The following is a 23,697-nucleotide window of genomic DNA, read 5'->3' as shown; positions in this document are numbered from 1 at the left end:
ATGGCCACCATTTTTCACAACATTAAATATATGGAAATTATGGCGCCTCGATATTGCATAAACATGGCAGCTCACGGTGAGGAGCGGGTAACTACGGGGTGCTCCCAGACCAGTCGCTGAGCCCTCCAGGGCTCACACGGCCTGGCAGACAGCAGCAGTGACTTGGAGAGTGCCCACAGTCGGCAGGCACAGGTGAATCCGTCCACCTCTAGTTGATGTAGACTGTACATTATGGATTCTTTCTTGGGGTGATCCCCCTGAGCTTTGGCACTTCCTCTATATAGACTCTATAGAGCAGTGGTGGGTCCCTGCTGCCTCTTACATTTTAAATTTACACACACACACACACACACACACACACACGGCATCTGTAGTGGCTACAGAGCACCAAAAGGGTTAAATTTAACAAGGAAACAAGCTAAATGCAACCCTTCTAGCACTCTGTAGTGCAGTGGAGCTGTCTGCTGCCAAATTTTGGCAGCAAACCAGCATTTTCTCTCTTTTTTGGGGGGCATCCCACAGACTGTGCAGCACCCCATGGAATGTAGCCCATGGGGGGAGGGGTAAAAATGCCCCCAGACCTTCTGCAGTTGCCCACCCTAACTATAGAGTCTATACAGGCCTGTTTAACCCCTCTGCTTATCTTTTGCTGGAAATGTATTTTGGGTTTGTTTGCTTTTTAAATTTGGTTATTATCTCAAACATATATTCACATTGCTTGGTTTTCCTGCTGCTTCAGATTTTCGTCTTATGCTTTTATGGTTTTTCCTCCTGTTTTATTTTGTTTCTATGGTATTATCCCACTTTGAGGGATACTGATGAGAAAAAGCAACTGAGGAAAGTTTAAACATAAAGGCTGAAGGGTGGTTTGTTATTTACCCCATTTGCTTTCAGGCTCTTGTGCCTCATGTGAAATGCCTCCTAAGGGTCCCTCAACCTTAGGGACAGATTTGGAGCAAGGGTTGGGGGATATTCATGAACAGAGTGGAAAAGCTCCTATGCACCTATACAAGAGGACATGTTGGATCCCAGCCAAAATAACTCATAACTCTTCTGGTAAGCTACAATTTTAACTGTGCCAATTCCTAGACCCCTGCCCTTATTGCCTACATCAGCTACATTGGATAGGAGATAACACCTTTTAGCACTTGTTACCTACATCTACTAGGCCTTTCCTTACATTAGCAGTTGGCAGGAGGTAAGCAACATCAGTCATGGTGGACTTTTTGCCTACTTCATATTCCCTGTGCATGGAAACATATGAAGCTGCCTTATACCAAGTTGAGACCCATTGGTCCACCTTGTCCAGCTTGTGGTAGCTTTCCGAGGACTTGGGCGGAAGTATTCCCCCAAACCTGAGGTCCCTTTTCACTAGGGAATTGAACCTGGGCCAAAGGCTGGCCCCACCATTAGGCAGAATGAGGCTGTTGCCTCAGGCAGCAGATGCTAAGAGGGAGCAGCAAGGTGTTGGAGGAGAGAGCTGTGTGCCACACAGCCTTCCCCGTACACCCTTAGCTAGTCTGCTGCATTCAAGTGTGGCAGATGCTGTCCCATCACCAGTGTTGAATAACGCTTTAACTGTCAGTCTAGTCAGCTTTTGTACATGGAATCGGAGGGGGTGCCATCTTGTTCTTTGGCTCAGGCAGCAAAATATCTCAGGCCAGCCTTTCCTAGGACTACCACTGAACTGTGGTCCTCCCCTTTCATTTTCACACCAGCCTACTACTCTAATTTAAAATATATATACTAACTGATCCAACTTTCCACATAAAAAAGTAAAGTGTCTGACAGTGGCCTCCTGTCCCAATCACACCAGATTTTTTTTCTGGACAGTGCAGACTGTCTTTATGGATAAATCAAGTGACATAAGCCACATGCTTTTACATATGATCGTCAGTAGCAGTTGTACAACTGAATATGGTACAGTTCAGGAAAAAAGAACATTTTCAGTGGAAATTAAGTCAAAAGACAGAAAGTGGGTGGAAATGCACTGTATTTCCCAACAAGCCCATCTCAAGTTCAGAATGACCTTCCTTTTAAAAATCAAGACTATAAGTAGCAACACTGTAGATCTTTTTTTTTTTAAGTAAACTTTTAAAAACTGTCCAGATATAAACAAGGAATAGTCATTGCAAGTATATAGACTGAGTTTATTAATACAATTCAAGTGATTTCTTAGCTGTAACCCATGCTTACCATTTAAAAACAAACAAAAAACACCCTAAATAAATATCAAGAAAACTTTATCTCACCAAATACCACTAAAGTGATCATTCCCTTCTCAGCACCACCACTCCTACTACATAGACTGACTACATACTTTCTGTAGGGCCCCAGAATTAAACGTTTTCACCATCTACCCATGTGGGCCAAATGACACATTCTGGGCATCACTTTGGTGTAGCTGAGGCTGGTATTTTTCTTTGCTCCAGTGTAACTGCATGGTCCCAATTCGGACTGAAACCAGTATACTCAGGGAGGGAAGGGTTAAATCTTCCCTTACCCATTTCCCCTGAAACCCCACCCCCAGTTTAAAAAAAGAAACAAAATTCAACATTAAGACCCAGGCCAAGAGGAAAGCCAAACACACATATGACAAAAATTCTGAGGCATTCTGGAGGCTGCTATTTAATGGTGCGTGTGTGTGTGTGTGTTATTTTCATCTTTATTAAAATAAAAACCTGAAACTTAATTTTCTAAATATTTATATTGTTTTCTATAAACCTAACACAAGTAAAAGGTTAAATACTGAGACTCCAAAGTAATAATAACTAGGTAGGCTGCATTCACCCTTTAAAATACCGAAGTAGTCTGAGCCCACCCTGAATTCTTCCCATGCAGCAGCCCATTCTTGCCCCAGAGCAGTTAATTACCACCACAAATAAAATAGCCAAGAGGTTATTTGCATAATTATCTTAGGACCAAATCATACTATAAACTTTGGGCCAGTCACAGACTCTCAGCCCAACCTACCTCACAGGGTTGTTGTTGTGAGGATACAACGGTGAGGAGGAGGATAATGTAAGCCGCCTTGAGTTCCTTGCAAGAGGGAGAAAGGCGGGGTATAAATGCAATAAATAAATAAATAAATTAAATGCCTGCCGAAAAAATCACCCCCAAAGCTGCCATTTGCTTTGGAAGGGAAGCTGGTATTTGTGCTCATAGAAGCTGGGGAAGGATTTTCATCAGGAAAATGGATTGGCAAAAAGATTAATCTCACCCACCCCCAATAATCTGAATCTGGACCCCCACCCCACCCCAGGCCTAGTTTTGGAAAAGAAAAAAAAAAGGAATTAAAGATACACAAATCTGAGCACACATTTAATATATCATCTAGTCTGGCCCTTGGAGACAATTCTGAAAAGGAGTGCAATAGTTTAAGAACTTTGGGCGACATCCACTAGAATTGTTTGATGCCTTTGGTAGGGAGGCCACCATAAAACACTGATGATACACTGGGGTCACAGTCAGCAACACTGACTTGAAAATCAGAAGTGAAAAGAAAGGAAGGGTAAACATTCTATTTACATTTTGAATGAGACATGATCTCATGCTCAAAGTTACTTTCTACTTTGAAATCATGTGATTTTAATTTATTTCTATTCATTTTTTTTGTGGAAGTGAAGAACGGAAGAGAACTTCCAGATCCCATCGTATGGCATCGAAGGGTTTGGAAGCCAATTTAGAAAAATCAATATGACTTTATGACCAGTACAGAATCCAGTTGTCCTTCACCCAAATGTAATTGCATCTGAAACTATTCCACCACTAAAATGAGTCCCAGTAGCAATACTATCCATGATGCATATTAAGAGACAAGGGTAGGATTTGATTTTACTTATTAAACATTTATATAGAGCATCCACAATGCATTACAAACCTTATCTTAGTAGTGTTTCTAAGTCTAGGGAGAAGAAATAGGGACAAAATGGAACATGGGGGACAAATGCCTCTAGGAAGCTTACAAGCAAGTTATGAGGGCAATGGCATTCTCCTGGCCTCCCCGCCCCCAGTATCTGATTTGCAAAAGGTGGACAGATTTCAGGCTTGCAGCATCTACTGTTTTTTTTACTAGAACCCTGAGATCCACCAACTGGAACCAGGTGCAAAATAGTGACTCAGGTAGGCTGAGATATGCTAAGAATTAAGGAATAGGGCACTTCTGAGCACATACTCAGCCCAGGAATTAAGTAAACAGAACCAAGCCAACAAGTCCTTCCCTGCAAAAAAAACCACTCCTGATTTCTGCCTGTGTTCTTTTTCAGCAACCTAATTTGGCGGGTTAGCTGTTGTTATTGTTAAACAATTGACAGTCAGAAACCCTTGCCAATCAACTGCAAATCAAATGGAGATCTCTTGGTACATTGTGACCTGTTCTGCCCATCCCTGAGATACGCTATCACTGAACATGGAGTTTCCATTCAGCCATCTTGGGCAATCAGAGGGGCTTCCATGGGTGGAGCTGGGATGGAACAGGGAGAAGGAGCTGAGGGGAGGTATGGTAGGAGCGGCTTAGCAAGGTAAGACTTAGGAAAATAGGAACATAGGAAGGTGCCTTATACGGAGTCAGACCCTGGGTCCATCTAGCCCAGTACTGTCGACACTGACTGGCAGCAGCTCTCGGGGGTCTCAGGCAGGATTTTTTCCTCGCCCTATCTGGAGAAGCCGGGGATCGAAACTGAGCCCTTCTGCATGCAAAGCTTGTGCTCTGACACTGAGCTATTGCCCCTCCTTGTTACAGCCGCAGTTACTGGATGCACCAGCTACCACTGAACAGCACCATATCGTCCTTATGTGATGGAGCAGGGCAGAACCTCTTTCAGCCTGAGGGCCAAATTCCATTTCAAGGAAGTTCTTGGGGATGGCATTCCAATAGTGGGTGGGGGCAAAAGTGGGAGGGCCAAAAAAATACCAGCCTATTTTAGCTTACTGTTCTTACTCCCAGTAACTCAGCCTTGGGAGAGACATTTCAGCCTTTTAGAATGGGGAAAACTGAACAAAAGCCAGGAAATCACCAAATGATTAGTGTTTGGGGGGAAAGATGGTGGGGCCAGGGAAAGAGTGTGTGGCCTTCTGAGGAAACCCCTGAGGGCCAGATTGGGACACTCGGAGGCCCAGATTTGCCCCCCAGGCCTGGGGTTCTGCACCCCTGTAACAGATAGACAAGGAATATCTTTGCTGAAAAGGGGGTAGTTGTCTTTCTGCCTTCCCCCTTTAATCTAGCTATTATTAACAGCTGTTCTTATGTTTTAAAGAACTATTAATAATATCTATTGATTATGTAACAGCCAGCTTTCCTATTTCTATAAGGACAAATAAAGGCAGATTATTTTTGTCATCAGTATTACCAGCATTAAAACATTTCAAAGCCAGAAAGTTTGTTAAAAATGCATTCCCTTAACAAAGATACAGGAGATAATATGAAGCAAAATGCTGATGGTTCAGAGACTTGCCAGCTGCCTGGAGCTTCCTTGATTTTTTTCATGACTGCACTGCGAAGACAGCTGCATTTCTGTTTCTATAGGACAGGCAAGTAGTCAGATATGGGATAGGCAGTGGCAAATATGTTCTTCCAAGCTTCTTATCAGAGAAACCACATTGATGGTAGGCATTTCATCTCACATCATTGGGCTTCATGTGCAATGTGCTTTTCAGGCACTCCAGATTAGTAGTAATCATTTCCCCAGGAGTTCCCTTTTCTAAATAATGTCATATTTTATGACCATGGAGCCACATAAACTATATCTTCATATGAGAGCTATACTTGCTGAGACGACCATTGTGCTAGCTGCTAATTAAGTCGGGTGTGGCTTGTGCCAAAGTCATGGTTCTGAATATGAACTAGCTTCAAAGATCAAGACAAAGATTTTGGCTGTATATAAATCAACATGACTGCATTTCTAGAAGAGCTGAGATCCAGAGAACCCCATGTGTATGCCACACGAAGTGCTTACTTAGCACAAGAGGTGTTGTTGATTTTCTGTGCTGGTGGCAGCTCCTTGTTCTTCAGTGTCCGTGGGAGCAGGGGGAGAGAGAAATTTCTGACCTTCAGGAGCCTTGGGAGAGGTCCAGGGGACTGCTGCCAGAAGTGTGGAGCAGAAAAGTCCCTGCGGTGTGCAGAATACTGAGTATGGTGCTTTGGTTCTGAGCCAGTGAGACATATAATTCTTACAACTGAGCTGCCTCAATTGACACCAAGAGCTTCCCTTTTTACTCCCAGCACCAAATAGCTGCCAAGGTCAGCTCAAACAATCATTCTTATTGCACAGTTATCCAAGTGCTTCCCCATGCTACAGATCCTAATTTATGTGCCACCATAAAAAAAAAAATTAAGTGTGCAACATTGAAAATAGCAATCCGTGCTCTTTGCAGAGTGCTCAAGACAACCACTGCGCCACATATGCCAATCATCATGACAGACAAAGCCAGCAATATCTAAAGGCAAGAGAGATGGAATATGACCTGCCCAAAGCAGTTCTGTGAGAGTCACAGCCACTTCAGATTTCATGACCTCCAAGCCTTAATAGCAGTACAGAGTCCATGGCATAGTATTCAAAAATAGGAAGATGATGACACACATGGGTCAAACTCTTCATATCTAGCAAGCATATTAGCAGGACCATAAGACTCTCTCATTGCCCAATATAGGGTTTCCCAGACATCTGATAAGAGAATTAAGATTGGAGGCACAACTCATTCTTACACACCAAGAGGCAAACTTTTAGAGCATGCAAGAATAAGAACAAATCATATGCTATCAGGGGAGCCCTGCAGTGTTTCTGCAAGTCGCTGACCTGGGCATGTCTCTTGAGTGGAACAAGGTAACCCCAAAGTAGTGACTCGCATATAGATGCAATGGGCAGCCACTCTGAGGGGAGGTTATGCTGCTGCATCTCTGCACTGGGAGTGACTGACTGCTCCAGTCACATCCAATGCGCATAAACACATCAGAACTACTCACCGGCAGTGACAGCTGACTGGAAGATGGAAATGCTAGAGCAGTGTCTAGATCAGGGGTGGGCAACTTGTGGCCCTCTAGATGTTTTGGCCTACAACTCCCACCAGCATAGCCAATGGTGAGGGATGATTGGAGTTATAGGGCAAAACATCTGGAGGGCCACAAGTTGTCCACTCCTGTGCTAGATCAAACTGTATGCCTGGGCACATTAGTGTTCTGAGAATTACTGGTATAGCAAGATCCTTTGAGCAGTACCTCTGGGGCCTGATTAAGAACATAAGAAGAGCCATGTTGGATCAGACCACGGGTCCATCTAGTTCAGCATTCTGTTCACATAATGGCCAAGCAGCTGTCCCTGGGAAACCAGCAAGGACAACATGAGTGCCACAGCACCCTCCCACCCCTGTTCCCCAGCAACTGGTGCACATAAGCATAGTGTCTCTGATACTGGAGGTAGCATATAGCTATCAGGATTAGTAGACATTGATAGCCTTCTCCTCCAGGAATTTGTCTAAACCCCTTTTAAAGCCATCCAAATTGGTGGCCATCACTATGTCTTGTGAAAGCGAATTCCATAGTTTAATGATGTGCTGTGTGAAGAAGTCCTTCCTTTTATCTGTCCTGAATCTCCCACCGATTGCACTATTGCTTCTCTACTGCAATTAAAGCCTTCTTTGTCCACATTAGTGGGAAGGCGTGCTTGGCCTTCATCAATCCCTTCAGTATGAACCATTTCCTTATTCATCTAGCCTGTTCTCTGTGGCACCATACACAATGAATGTCCTAAAGAAAAAGATGAAAATGTCTGCAGTATGTATGGAAAAGAAGACAAAAAGCCCATTTTAAGCATAGGACGCCTGACATTTCAAAGTGATAAATCTGTGGTCTTTTGGGCAGACAATTTTCAGCCCACATTATACAAAAATATGTGGTTATTCATCCAAATTCTCCAAGTGTAGTATTTTAGTTATGTGGTAGAAAGCTATGGAATGTTCCAGAAGTTTTGTAGAGCTGACCAGGCATATTCTCAACCAGACTGCAATATTTGGAAGAAGAAGATGATAATTTATAATGTATTCCTCGGTGGATGGGAAACATACCCATTCAGACCTTTGAAGAACATGAGCAATTGTTTCTGAAAACAGGAAGACAGATGATATTGTACTAACATTTGTTTAGAGATTTTGAAAGTCTATTTTCTTCATCAGGCCACACCCACTTTGCAAGTAAAAGAGCCACTGCCTGGTAGTTATAAAGAATTTGACATTTCCACAATGCGTTTGCCTTTTCAAATATAAAGGCCAACTTGTTTCAAGACAGGCTCACTCAATTTTCTTTGCCCTTTCTGCAAATTTAGATTGACTGGTATCCTCAGCCAGTACCGTATATATCTGTAGACATAAATGGGGCAAAAGATTTCATAGTATTGCAAAGTTGCATCATGGACTAATTTTCCTCTGAGCCCCTCTCCATAAGTCGCCTTCTTCCTGTGTTCATTATCACAGAAGCTAAGCAGCAAATTCATAACACTCTTTGTGCTAGAAATGCGATAGCATATTCAGGCATTATTGTCCATGTGACTGTAAGTGCATAGAGGGAGAGATCTAGGCTGAGCTCACTGGCCCTAGTCCTGCCCTTACATTCCCATCAGTTCCACACACACCCCATCCATGTGTCAGGGCACACCTCTGTAGAGGGGAGCTTGCAGCTTTCTAAACTGGGGGGGGGGGGAACCTACACACATATGGAACAGTATTAGGCCAAACTTTTATTAGACCAACTCAACAAGCACAAGCTTTCGAGTTCTCAAAAACTCTTCATCAGGCTACATGGCAAACGAAGCACACACAAAAAGAGTGGGGGGCAGAAAAACAGTGGCTGATGCTGAAATCATGGAGACTGAACTTAGTCACAAGAATGTGGAAAGAAGTTGCAGCCATTCAAATTAGCCCCCCCCCAGGCGCTGTGATGGTTTCAGGTTGCAACTAGGACTGTTGTTATGACTGCAGGAATGAAGAATCAAAGAATGGCATATCCCCCATTTTTGAAAATATAAAATCCAGCAGTTACTTAGAACTGTCTCCATCCTTAGGCAAAATACACAGGTTCCTTGGCAAGTGGGAAACAGACAAAGAGAGGAACAAGACAGTGTTTATCTTAACAAACCTGGAGATAATTTTAGATTGTGTAGGAGCAGGTCCCCTCTGCAGATGCCACTTAATACATGGACAGGGCCACTGGCCATTTCCCCACTCCCTCCCTTCACACAATGATGATTACATCTGAATAGGGCTTTTAGTGAATTACCTATGGGCAGATAAAAGCCAGGTACACTGCCCTGAATTCCTTGGAGAGGAAGGGAAGGATACAAATGTAATCAAATAAATTAAAATATGAAGGAAATACTTTATTTCACAAGAAAGAATGTGAATATACAGATAGTGATAAAATGGCCTAAAAGGGTTATCTTTCCAGATTTGCCATACTTGGGACATACATGACTATGGGCAGTTTTGCACGTGGCAGGATACGAGGCTTAGCTGACAGGGAATTGCAGGCAGTCCTGGTTCTCTAATGAATGTACCTGTACATTTGTTTGCAAAAATGTTGCATCTGCATACTGCATTTTTAGGTGTAGCTTTTTTTCCTAAGTGGCCCTACACCAGGGGAAAGCAACCTTTTTCAAAAGTGTGCACTCCTCCCACCCATTGACTAAGGTATGAAAATGTGTATTTTTTTTTTTTTGAAAGATGCGCATTTCCAAGTGCACATATTTTTGAAAAAAAAGTATTTAACAAAAAGTATTTAAGATAACAAATTTGGGAACATTTCTTGAAAAAAAGCACTCCTGCTTGCATCTGCATTCAGGATTGCAAAATGGACACGTTTGCATGATTTGCGAGCAAAAACAGAATTTTCGCATAAGGGTGTATTTGAACCCTTTTCAACACCAACAGAAACCAATTTCACAGCAATCCCAGCTGCCAGTAAGAAAATGTGTTGTTGTTTTTTAGCGGAAGGGGTTGCGTACCTTGGTAGCACCAAGAAAGTCATCCAGAGGCACACTGGCACCCATGAGCACCATGTTACCTACCCCTGCCTTACACTACGGATGTAATCCTATGCACACATACATAGGAATATGTATGAACACAGTGGACCTTACTTCCAAGTAAATGTGTATAGGATACATATAGTTCTGAGTCTTGATATATACTAGTTTACCCTCTTGTAAATCAGAGGCAGTGCTTCCTTCCATCTATTGGGTTTTATGGAATCAAATTCACAATACTGTAAATTTAGAAATACTATAAAAAGAGAAGGACAGAGCACAACAAAGGACCAGGAAATTTGGGCTGTGCGTGTGTGTGTATGCATGGTTGTGTGCTCACATATGGTAAACTGGTAGTACACTGTGTAGACAGAGTACACAGCGGCAGGCTAGAACAAGTTTTGCAGAAGTTAGATTTTGAACTCCAACAGTCCTCGAGAAACTCTGGACCAGGTTTAATTTGCATCAATCTACAGGATCAAAAGAACTGTGCAACTAGTTTGATACATCCAATGTGCTTTGAGTGTGTTTCTCAAACAGCTCCCCTTCCTGCCACTTTCACAAGCAGTTTGTGATATGGCTTGGGGAAGGGGTCTGTTGTTCAAAGAAAAACCCATGCCCTTGGCTGCTCCTAAAGCAGCTCTTTGGATCCCAGATTATTTGTCACAGCAAGGATCCTTCATTTTTCTCAATTTGGGACACAGTTGCCAGAGTGTCCCAAGTTGAGAAAAAACACACAGTTTCTTTTATTATTCTTTAAATACATTTTAAAGGGTTTTTTGTTGATGCTTATTCTAAGTTAAGCAAAGTTTAGAGTGTGTGTGACTATTAATGTCTGTCCAGAAGATGCAATATTTTATGTATAGTATCAGCCATACATACCAACAGGCGACTGAGGATTTTGTTCCAAAGATGTCTGCCTTCTCTTACATGGAACCAGATCAAATATTTGGCTTTAAAAAACACTACAAAACTCCTGTATATGAAAATAATAATTAGTTCTTACTGAATACTGAGCTTTACAGCCTCAAAGGAAAGGATCTGTGGGTTTGATCCCACAAAACCCAATGGATGGAGGGCAATGCTGTCTCTAATTTACAGAAAGGGAAACTACATATTAAGCAACACACCCAAAACTGTATATAAAGGTCCACAACTTCTGTGGTTAAATGTGCTGAAAATAAAATATTCAGATGAGATACTGTCCTCCTTAAGCTTACATGGGAATTGTCCTATGTATGGCTCTGTTGACTGACACATACTCAAACAAGGCACATTTTGAAAAATGGCAGAGATCCAGCACCCACCCACCTATTCCAGCTTTACCCACCTATTTCAGCTTCCAGCTGAATCCAATGGGATTCATTTGGCTGAAGCACAAACAGTACAGTTTAAGTGGTTTATAGTCTACTACCTTAAGCTCAGATCCTCTGAAATAAACAGAACTTGCTTACAAGTAATTGAATTGAGGTACCCTATAACCTAGTGACTGATAGATGTCATAGATGAGAACAACCAAATTTGTCACCATGTATACCACACTATCATTCCCTTTCCCCTTCCATCTTTTAAAAAAGTACCTTTTCATTACGTTCCATTTGGTTCTCCCACTCCCTAGCCCCTTCCTCCCCTCCCCTTCCCATTGTATAAACATACAGTTCTGACTCTTTAACTTTAGCTGCATTTGTTATAAAAAAACACATACCAGAAAAATTACTCTCTTTTTTTTCTTTAAGGACACTAAAGAACACCTTGACACTAATGCAGCGCTCACTGGAAGCCAGCATGGATTTGTCAAGAACAAGTCCTGCCAGACTCATTTTATTTTTCAGTTGGGTAGTAGATCATGGAAATGCTATGGACATTATATTTTGACTTCAGCAAGGCATTTGACAAAGTGTCCCATGATACCCAATTTGGCAAGCTTGTTAAGTGTTGGCTGGATGGCACTACTACTAGGTGGATCCACGGCTGGTTAGAGAACCTTACTCAAAGAGTGCTCATCAATACTTCCTCATCAAATTGGAGGGAGGTATTGTGGGGTGCCACAGGGCCCTGTACTCTTCAACATTTTTATTAATGACTTGGAGGAAGAGGTGGGGGGATGCTTATCAAATTTGCAGATGACACAAAATTAGGTGGGATAACTAATACCTTAGAAGACAGAAACAAAATTCAAAATGATCTTGATAGCTTAGAAAAATGGGCAGAAAACAACAGAATGAAATTTAACAGAGATAAGTGCAAAGTTCTTCATTTAAGAAAGAGAAATCAAATGTGCAGGTATAAGATGGGGAATACCTGGCTTGGCAATAGTACATGTGAAAAGGATCTTGGAGTTGTAGTCAATCACAAGCTGAATAGGAGTCAGCAGTGTGATATGGATGCAAAAAACAAATACACACAATTTCAGGTTGCATCAATAGAAGTATAGTTTCTAAATCATGGGAAGTAATAGTTCCACTTTATCCTGCGCTTGTCAGATCTCACCTCAAATACTGTATCCAGCTCTGAACACTACACTTTAAGAAGAGTTCACACAATTGGAGTGAGTTCAGAGAAGGGCAACAAAGATGACCAGGGGACTAGAAATTAAGTCCTGTAAGAAAAGATTGAAAGAACTGGGTATGTTTAGCCTTGAGAAGGGAAGACTGGGGGGCGGGGGGAAGGCAGAATATGACAGCACTTTTCAAGTATCTAAAGGGCTGTCGCACAGAAGAGGGCTGCAACCTGTTCTCTATTATCCAAGACTGTAGGATACAAAATAAGGGGCTTAAGTTACAAGAAGGCAGATTTCAGCTGAATGTCAGGAAAAACTTCCCAACAATAAGAGCAGTCAGACGATAGAATCAACTGCCTAAGGAGGTGGTGGGCTCTCCATTGCTGGAGGTACTCAAGTGGAGACTTGACAGCCATCTGTCAAAGACACTTTAAACTGGATTCTTGCATGAGCAGGGGATTGGACTTCATGGCCTAAATGGCCCATTCCAACTCTATGATTCTATGACAGGGGTTCCAATATTTAGGGGTGAAATTAGTGTTATATTATAGCAGTGCATAGCTAGTAACATTTAGAAGGATGCCTATCAGACACACATAAAAAGGCATTTTACTGTTTGGAAACTGGAATCAATAACAACAGCAACACAATTGGCTGCAAACAAAAAACAAAAAAACCCACCTCACTGACAACCCCAGTCATTTTAGGAGTGTAAGAACAGGAAATTGATTTTCTATATGCCTGGCAGTCCAATAACACCAGAAACGTATAACCTAAATATGAAGTGAACTGAGAATGATTTCACAGGAATTGAATGAAATGCCAGGGGGGGAATGGCGCCTGGACAGATATAGAGAAGGCAGCGATATAGAGAAGGCAGCGATATAGAGCACGACAACCTTGTTTTACACAATAGAGCAATTCACATGGATAAACCAGATTCTCCCAAATTACAGCCTAGCTGGAAAAGAAGTATTACGTATGCAGCTCTGCTTTCCACTAGCACAGGTGCTGAGGGAATCTGTAATAAGGGAAAGCATGAATAAAAATTAATGTCAGCTGCTTTTAAAACTGATTGCTCACCGTGGGAAAGGTAATTCCAATAGTGAATACTTCAACCAAATCCTAATTCCATTGATTTAACTCACAGAACATTTTATAGTCTCTCCTTTGTAAGCTTCTCTTTTCCTCTTCCATGGCCAGTTTTTCCATTCTACAAAAAATAACACCCCATGGGTTTATATGCATTCATAGGCTGTATGGAATCTGTTAGGAATGTTTTCTTCCCCTGTGTGTGTGTGTGAAGGATTGCAGTTCAGCACAGGCGTGAAGATTAGATGAGCTGTACTGTAGGTACATTTCAGCATGACAGTGAACTCATGCCATGAAACAGAGACACATGAGAATATTATTGTTCCTTACCAGGCTGCCTTTTCCAACTGGATCTAGGATTCTTCACTATTCATAAAAGTCCAGCTTGGGACATTAACCCAACAATCACCTTCCTTGGATGAGATGATGAATCGTCATACAGCCTGTGTGACCTAAAAAGCTGCACACTTAGTAGGCATTAACTTGTATCGACTCAGACTGTACCGCAGCCTTAGGGATATACCTACTTTCACACCATTTCCCAACATGGTAATCATGAGTGATGGTATAAACTGTTTTCCTCCTCCTCAAACGTTTAGTGTGCCAAAACCAACAACTCCAGCATACAATACTTTAAAGACAACGCCCAGAGACTAGACCAATAAACAACCCTCCTCCAAAGGCTTTAAGGTATAACACCAAAGTATTTCCACACCCGAAGCATGTGGTGGGTCAGGGGGCACTACTTGGCTGGCTCTGGCCTGTTCAATATGAAGAAGCCTCCTAGTTGGCCAGAGCTGAGTGGCAGTGCATAGCCTTTAGCCTTGCCTGACATTCCTCAGGTCACCAGCGTGGGCACAAGATGCAAGTCCTAACAGGCACATACATTCCCCAAACGAAAAGGCCCTGGTGTATGAATCAGGGCTGACACGGTACATTTCACAGTCATCCTGCTCACATGGTTTGTGGGAAATGCTGACATTATGATGACTCTGTGGGCTCTCAGTGAAAGCTGGAATGAATCATTGGTAAAAACCGAAGCACCTGGGCTGAAATCTATAGCTAAGCCACATGTTCTGCTGCAGAATCCCTGCTCCCTTAAATTCCAGTTGCATGGGAGTGTGTTCTGGCTACCCAGCAAAAGGAAAAGACTCTCTTCAACTGGGTAGAGCAACGTCTTCTTTGTGTATCCCAGGGTGAGCATTAAAAACCAGCTCTGGAGTGGAACACTAAAAACTGGTTCTGCCGCCTCAAATCAAGCCAACTTGTCAGTCTTCTTTGGTGGTCTGAAGAGGATTCATTAATTTCAGCCTTTCCAATCTAAGTAAGACTACAAACATGAAAAGGGTGTGTGTATATATGTTACGACAGTCCTCTTGTGCTGCTAAACAATGGAAAAAAGACTACACAAACAATGAATAAAGTCTCCTAAAATGTAGCTGTGACAGTTACTAGCAAAGTCTACTTATAATTATTGGTAGCGGTACTCCACTACAGTCTTGTGTTACATTATGCACCAGATGATCAGTGTCCCCTGTTATTAAAACTTGGCTGAGGACTGGAAGAGGGGATGCTTTGTGTGAGTAAATTAGCTAAGTATGTATTATAACGTTCTTTAAAAGCGCCATGGAAGTTAACAGCTCCCATACACAAAGAACATTTTAATGAAGCTGTGTCACCCATACTCCTGCTAGCACATTTTATCCTTTTTAAGCAACCTTTTAAGGTTGCTTTCAGGAGATTTACAATGTCATGTTGATTTTAAATCTACACCCTAATCAGATTTTTCTTTTCACCCTCAGAGATGCAAAAACAAATCAGAAAACATTGTCTGTTGGTAGCAACCTTTTTTGGGTGGATCTGCTCAAGTAGCTTAGCCAGCTGTCCCACTCAGCAAAGAGAGTGAGTTTCCCCACAACCTGTGGGAAGGTGGTGGTGCACATCACCTTCCCTCTTGGATGTCAAGCAGGACAACCCTAAGTGTATTTAGTCAGAAGACCAACTAACCCATTTGAACTCAATGAGACTTAAGGCACAACCCTATGTATGTTTAGATAGGGGGGAAAAAGTCCTACAACTCCCAGCATGCCCCAGCCAGCATTGCTGGCCGGGGCATGCTGGGAGTTGTAGGGCTTTTTTTTCTGTCTAAACATGCATAGGGTTACGTCCTTAGAGAGCAATCCTAACTGGGATGGGGGTGAGCAAAGTAGCAGATCGCCCACCACCTCCAAAGCCTGGCCAGTTCACATTGGCCACAGCAGGAGGGTGACTTTGCCGGGTACATCTTCAGAAGTCAGAATCCCCTCCTTGAAACCAATGGAGGGAATTAGCTCTGCCAGCCCCAGGCTGACATAGCTGAGGAGCCAGATCTGGGGGCCGATTGTGTGAACAGAGACGATCTAGCTGACCCAAAGCCACATGTGATCTGCCCCCAGATCAGGGCTTACTACCAACAGTAGATTTATGCCCAACAGTAGATTTATGCCCACAGTAGATTTATGCCCTCGGCATAATAGGGACCTTCCGGGTGGATGTACCCCCAGCAGCAGCAGATCTGCTGCTGGGGGTACATCCCCCAGATCTCTACCAGTGGAAGGGCACCACTGCCACATCCTATCCCTCCTTGCACAGCTATACAAGGAGGTTAGGATTGCTCTGTTCCTCCCACGCATGTGTCATTAGAACTGCAATCCTTAAAACTGGCTCCACCACTTAAAACAGAAATCAGCTGCACACTACGGTCTGCAGCGTGAAGGCTGAGAGAAACCTGCTTTGGGAATTGACATAGAAGAGCCATACATGTAAAAGTTATTCAGTGAGAGTGCAGAAGCTACTTTTTTCTCTCACATACATAATACTAGAACCCGGGTTCATCCCATGAAGCTGATTCAGATAAAAGGAAAGACTTCTTCATACAGTGCACAGTTAAACCATGGAATTCGCTACCACAAGATGTAGTGATACCCCCCAAGTTGAATGGCTTTAAAAGCGGGTTAGACAAATTCCTGGAGGAGAAGGCTATCAATGGCTACTAGACTTGAGGGCTATATGCTACCTCCAGTACCAGAGGCAGTGAGCCTATGTACACCAGTTGCTGGGGAACGTGGGCGGGAGGGTGCTGTTGTGCTCATGTCCTGCTTGTGGTTCCCTGGTTGGCAGCTGGTTGGCCACTGTGTGAACAGAATGCTGGACTAGATGGACCCTTGGTCTGATCCAGCATGGCTCTTCTTATGTTCTTATGCTCTTACTTATGCTGCTACTGTGCTCTTTGGGACAAAGTTATTATTTTCACAATGCATGTGAAGCATAATGTAGACCTGGACTGACTTATTCTTTTTACCTGGAGTTTAACTGCTCAAGAATAGCCCAAGACCAAGCTAAATAAAAGGACTGGAGGCAAGAGTGCATGATCTGGCTAATTTTAAAACAAATCAGGTAGCAGCTTTGTGAGGAGCACAAGCCATTGGAGAAACATAGTGCATGTTCTGTATTCCATGGACTTCGATAGGCCTTAAGCATGCCTCGTGGTGTGCTGGACTGCAGCCAACATCTTTGATGTTGGTTTTGAGCCTGATCTCAAAAATCGTAGTATCTATTTTTGTTAACTTCAGCAGAATTTGCAGAACACTGCCTTGCCCAACCTGCTGCCCTCCAGATGTGTTGGACTGCAATTCCCATCATGGATGCTGGCTGGGAATGACGGGAGTTGCAGTCCAACACATCTGGAGAGCACCAGGTTGAGGAAGGCTATCATTCAATCATAGAATCAAAGAATCATAGAATAGTAGGGTTGGAAGGGGTCTACAAGGCCATCGAGTCCAACCCCCTTCTCAATGCAGGAATACAAGTCAGAGCATCCCTGACAGATGGCTGTCCAGCCTCGTCTTGAATGCCTCCAGTGTGGGAGAGCCCACCACCTCCCTAGGTAAAATATAGATGCATCTGACAGAACATAAAGACTTTCCTCCAAGTAAGTATAGAAGAGAAGTTCACCAGCTCGGCTAGCTCCTCCAGGCAGTACTCCAAAAGATGAACAGCTCCGAACTGGAAATAATAATACTGATTCTTATGCCTCATTTGGCCATTTTAAAGACTAATTGTTTCAATAAGTAGTCTGTACAGTGCTTTGAAAATGTATGTATAATTAGCAAACAGCTGTGTTGTTTCACTAAAGTCTACCGTTTGCTACACAGTTAGATGAATTAGCAGCTCCCCCCGCCATTCCAGAGAACATTTCAACTGCAGCTGAAGTCACTGGGAGGATTTCCAATAAGTGCAATGGAAACTAAACAGTAGTTAAGACTGGATTTACCCCCAGACCCCCATTTTATTTGCTAGGATTTTTATCGGATTACTCTGAAATCAGTGGATTGAGGGTTACTGCAAATTTTCCCAGGGAGTAAACACATTTTACTTGCAACGTGGTCTCATCTATAACACTTTGAGGAGCAAATGTAACTATTCTCCTTCCAGGACCAACCCAAGACATTTTGCTACCCAAGGCAAAGGACAAAATGGCACCTCCCTCCCATTCCAACTGCAAAAGCTCACCAGACCGCCAGCTGATTCTTAGTTCAATGCTGGTGATGGGGCAATGTTCTCCACCACACCTGAGGGTAGCTGGCTAGATTAGGGGGTGCAGGGCAAGTTGCATGGGACACACAGCTCTGTCCTCCGACAATTTGCTGCTGCTACCTGCCTCCCAGCATATGCTACCTGAAAGCAGCTGCCTCAGTCTGTGTATTGCCCTGGCTGTGGGCGTTGAACTCTTAGGTTAGAGGTGCCAAGAAAGTGATAAATCAGATTCAAAGGTTTACTTACAAGGAGACTTTATTGGGTAACTTACAACATACAGGCATACCCAATGATTGGATCAGACAGCTTCTCTGAACCCAGAGCCATCGGGTACAATGGGTTTTATACAATACATGTTTAGCAATAAAGCAGCAAGCATCCCCTAGCGTTCATTCCCAGCGTAAACTAACAGCACTTGGTTCTCAGGACAGCCATCTGTAAACAAACTTCGCTTCCCAGGCAGAGTGCTTGATAACACTCTCAGTCATTAGTATGGAATGTGCTAGGCTGCGCTATTGGCCCTTTGAATCATCTTCACATGCTCAGAGGCTTACTAGCAAGGGAACTGCAACAATAACGAACTTAAGCAAGTATTATGGATCTCTAGGCCCCTCTAACACTACAAATGACTTGGCTATGCTCCTGGGGCCAATACAGTCTGCCTACTGGTAAGGCTGGCATGTAAAACAGGGCGACTCAATTTAGAGGCACTAGTGCCTTAACCTTTATTAGAGCAACCCAGCTGAGGGGAAAGGACAGATACATATTTTTACAAGGAATAGCAGCCTAACTGATATAGCAGTGTCAACAATATTAACTTTAATTTATTGTATCTCATAAATATCACTGAGAATTCATTCAGCATCTACTACCCCAGCACCTATTGCTTATGTATAAGTACAGACTGCTTCCTTTTTTTTTTAAATGAGAAAAATGTTTATATTTGAATGGTAAAGAGGAGGATTTTTTTTAATGGTTCCTAGTTAAACCTCCTTTATTATGCTTGACTGTGTACCTTGCTTGACTATTTAGTTAAAAGCATACTTTGGAAGGAGAAGAGATACATTTTAATCACACTATATTTAGGAGAGGCCTAATCCTACACTAGACAGCAATTTTAAATAATCCAGGTTCTAGAACAGGGGTGGGCAACTTGTGGCTCTCCAGATGTTTCATCCTACAACTCCCATCAGCCCTAGCCAGCATTGCCAATGGTGAGGGATGATGGGAGATGTAGGCCAAAACATCTGGAGGGCCACAAGTTGCCCACCCCGGTGCTAGATCATGGATGTCCACCTCAGGGCCATAGTTGGCCTGTAAAGCAATTCCATGGGGGTGCCAAATTTTAGTAAGTGTAATAAATTTTGCTCAGTTTTATTTATAAGGAAGTTTTCAAAAAGCTGTGAAAGAAAGAAAGAAAGAAAGAAAGAAAGAAAGATCACAGATCCATCTAGTCCAGGCCTGCTGATACCTCCCTCTTGAGCTTTTCTACATGAGGCAGTGATTATGGCTTGCCATTCCCTAGTCACAATTGTTTAAGGGTTCTTTAGATGTTATGACCCCGCAGGTTCGCTTCTGTTTTTAAAGAGCACTGTTGGAGAGTTTTTTCAGAGCAGTGAAAATGGAGTATTATTTGTCAAAGCAAAAGGAAACTCTTTTTTCCACTTGTGTGTTTGCGCTATTCCACTATACCACAGTGCCACCTAGAGGTTCTGTAGGAGAAAAGGAGGAAAGGAAAAACTCCTCATACGTGGTGCTCAGATCTCAATTCTGTGATGAAACCCAAAGTAGATACAGCAGATTAACAGCCATGTGTAGAAAAGCCCTTTGTGTGTGGTGCCAATTTGGCTATACAAGCAACACTCACCTCTGAAGATTAAAAATAGAGGGAATGATACATACACTCTCTCTCCCACTGCCACATCTCTCTCTACTGCCTTCTATATTCTCCATCTTTGATTAATATCTACTTCATGATTACGACTGAAAATGCCTAGCTAGCACTTTTGTGCCCCCATCAGTGAATGGGGTCACACAGGTTCCTGGATCCTTCATTATATTCAGACTTTCCATTTTATTAGTTTTTATCTTCCCACAGCCCATCAGGATGGTGCCAGTTAGAAATCTCAAATATATAAAAAGGAAGGAATGTGGGGGGAGTTAAATATGCTCTGCAAAAGTAAACACTTTTAGATCAGTTTCTGGATCAGCAGGTGAGCTCATTATTCAGAAAACAAATGCTTTTAAAATAGACAGGGGTAGGAAGACCTGACCAATGGTCAGGGATGATGGGAGTTGTAGTCCAAAACATCTGGAGGGCACCAAGTTGTCCACCCTTGGAATAAGGCTGGAACATGAATGTACATTTGCCATATATCTAAGGGTATAATAGTGGTCAATATGTTTGTTTGGGAATGATGGGTTCCAGAGACACAGAGAACTTTTATGCAGCAGAGACAAGATGCATTTGAAAGCTTCATATATATGTCATTAGTAAATGCTGGGATAAGCAGCCTACAGTTTATCTCCCAATCCCCTTGGGATGACATCAGTTTGGGGCTGCTTTTTCAAATCTGTTGCAGATGGCAAACTGCCTCAACTATGATACATTTCAGTATTTAACAGAAATTGATGCCAGAACTGGCAGGTGCAGAATCCCAGCTCTCCTGATGCTAAAAAGGAAAAAAGAAAAAGAAACTAAAAGAGAATGGAAAACAGCATGGATTTGCCCAGGACTACTTCAAGCAAAAAATAAATGAAAAAACAGTTACTAACACATTTCAGAGAACAATCTGTTTCAAGTATATCTGGCTTAATTTCAAAACCAATTAACACCAATATGGAATCCTCAACTGGTTGACTGAGCTTCTCCTTGTTGAATTTTCCCTTGAAGGCACCTCAACAGGCTAAGCAAACATGATGCATTTTATTTAGGGAATGTTTTATTCCCCCTATTCACTTACACATCGACCGCCTGTCCAAATTATATTACAGTAGTGCTTCCAATACCCATAGTATCTTGGTGGAAATTGAAATCAGCCCCAACAAGTATCCAAACAGGAGAGTGTCGTATTCCGGTTTCCTGTCACACAATCTCCACGGTCAGCCACAAGTGGCCCCTTTCTGGCCCATTTCACATACAGTGATGATCCAGTGCTTGGGAGGAGACCATGAAATCCTGTGCTTACTTTCCCCCTCTCTTGCATCAATTCCTCTGGTGCCCCTATGAATGGTTTCTATGTTACATGTGACCATCGCCAACCCAGGTTAAACTGAACTTATACATTTCTAAGCGCATGTTGAAACCCTGTGTTTACTGGGTTCTCAAAGGAAGTTTAGGAATGTATCCAGTTTAATTGGAACCTGAATTGGCGACAGTCACACAACAGTGAAGACAGGGTAGGGTGAATTTATGTGAGAGAGGGGAGAGGCAGGGGTCTGCCTTTCAGTATTAAGTGTGAGCCAGACTTTTGGATCACACAGAAACAGAAGCGTTTCTGGTCACTGTTCTGAAGTTCCAAAATTCCCATTCATGGGAGACCCAACAAAACCTGTGCATCTTTTTCAGAGGATAATGTAATATATTTTCGTCTATTTAAATGCCACTAACCATTCTGAGACGGAGGGATAGAAGCAAAGAAAGAAAGTGTAAAAGTCAGCAACTGGATGGCTCTGGGCTAAACCTGTCCTTCCCACAAAGAGCATTTGGGGCAACAGATCTTCACACCAAACCATTTTGGCAATAGGAGTTTGGGGGCTTGGCCTGCCATACCTGACTTTCCCCTCAAATCTGGCTAATGAAGTTCCTGATTCTACTGACATAAGGCAGAATCTGATGCCAAAATTAGACTGAGGATTCCCATCTCCGCTGTAAGAATTCACTGTTAAGAGACCTCCACAGATCAATTTGGGAGCATGAGAACACTCTCATAAAGTGCATTTTTCAGACTTTAATTAACTGACCAATGCTTAATTTTTGAGAGGAGATGAGTCGGGACCCAAGCTTGCAAAGCGAAGCCATCCTTCTCAGTCAGCTACCTCCTCCTTCACCACATCTCGTCTTCTCCACGGCAGCTGCTGCTTCACCCCCACTTGTTTTACCTCTCTCCCGAACCTCCTAAAGCCACTGTAACTAACTGCTTTACAGACTCACTCAAGTCATTCCATCAAACCTATTGTAAATGCATGCGTTTTCTTTATAGAATGCTTTCAGACACCGCACTACCAATCAGAAGGCATTTTGCAACTATTCCGTCTTTTCCTCCTTAACACATTTTTCTGGGAAGAAAAAAGATGGAAGAAGTGGTGGGAAAACACAGGATATTATACACAGGAGGGTTACAAATAGAAGACATTGTCTAGACCCTCCTACCCTAAAATTCTGTATTTCAGGCAGGGCGATCGCAGGATAAAAACCTTATCTGGAAGGACCCATACTCTTTCAGTTTCTAAGCCAGATCATTAGTAGTAACTCAGTACTTTGGTTCATGCAATTCCAAACCACTAAGTTAAAGATATAAGATAGACCAAAGGCCTATTTAGTCAAGCAGCCTGTTCATACAAGTTCCTGTTCCGAATCAGATTCCTATGGGAAGCCCACAAGCAGGACGTGAGGGCAACAGCACCTTCGTGCTTGTGTTCCCCAGCAACTGAGAGGCATAGTACTTCTGATACTGGAAACAATATATAGCCATGATGATTAGAAGCCATTGATAGCCTTGTCCTCCAAGACCATAGTTATTACAGTGCAGTATTGTATTTTACTGCATTGTACTATATTTTGGTACCCTTGTATTTGAGAAAGCTACAGAGTTCAGGATCAGCCAAAAAGATGACCAAAATAATAATAACTGACATCTCCCTTATGCTGAACATCATTCCCTGTCACAATGTAAGTATGGAGCAGGAATCACACTTTAAGAGCAACTTGGCAGAGACCATGAAGGGATTCTTCTCATAAAAGGAAAATCTATTTTGCGCACATCTGTGCCAGCAGCTTCTCAAAACGAGCCCTGCTGGTCCACTATTAATTCCTGCAGCCTTTTCATATCCTACTTCCAGGTATGTGGTGCATCACCCAGCAGCTTTTTCCACCTCAGTGATTCACACATCATCTGATGAGATGTTAAAATACGTATTTTTTTGAAGAGTCACATCCCACTTCCTCCCTGGTGATTAAAAAAAATAACAAAGTCGAGGCACCAGACCAGATATAGGGTTCAGGGTAGCCGAGCAGGCCATTTTCAAAAATGGTCGATGTTCTTCTTCCACATTGTCCACAGTGACTAATAGGCTCCTGCTCTGAGCTGCTTCTAATCTCTAGTGAATGAAATGTGTAAACTGTTTACCATGCTGCCTCAGAGTCCAGAAGTCTAAAGCATCACATTCAGAGACAACAGTAAATCAACTGCCTGGACATAATATTAGATCCATGAATCACCATTCCTTCCTCATAATGCCAAACCCTGCATGTTTATTGTAGCAGTAAAGAAAACCTTGGTGTAAATGAATAAAATATTA

The 23,697-nt window shown here is 42.6% G+C and overlaps 1 protein-coding gene across 7 annotated transcripts in view; it reads right to left on the bottom strand.

Moving 5' to 3' along the window:
* Positions 1-23,697, bottom strand: part of OSBPL5 (oxysterol binding protein like 5) — a 196,242-nt gene that overhangs the window by 158,653 nt on the left and 13,892 nt on the right. The window contains exon 1 of one of the 7 annotated variants that reach the window (XM_084855460.1): positions 5,454-15,684. The exons of 5 other annotated variants lie outside the window; for them this stretch is intronic. In XM_084855460.1, coding sequence (XP_084711586.1) covers positions 5,454-5,510 — 57 coding nt within the window. In that variant the 5' untranslated portion in view covers positions 5,511-15,684. Of the gene's footprint in view, positions 1-5,453; positions 15,685-23,697 lie in introns of those variants that run through there. One more of the 7 variants, XM_084855470.1, reaches the window with a different exon arrangement.

This window comes from Heloderma suspectum, chromosome 1, assembly GCF_057233095.1.
Source record: "Heloderma suspectum isolate Gila_16-S chromosome 1, 16-S_ref, whole genome shotgun sequence".
Classification (NCBI taxonomy): Eukaryota; Metazoa; Chordata; class Lepidosauria; order Squamata; family Helodermatidae; genus Heloderma; species Heloderma suspectum.
Note: the sequence above shows the minus strand (reverse complement) of the source record. Positions and strands in the feature narration are given on the sequence as shown.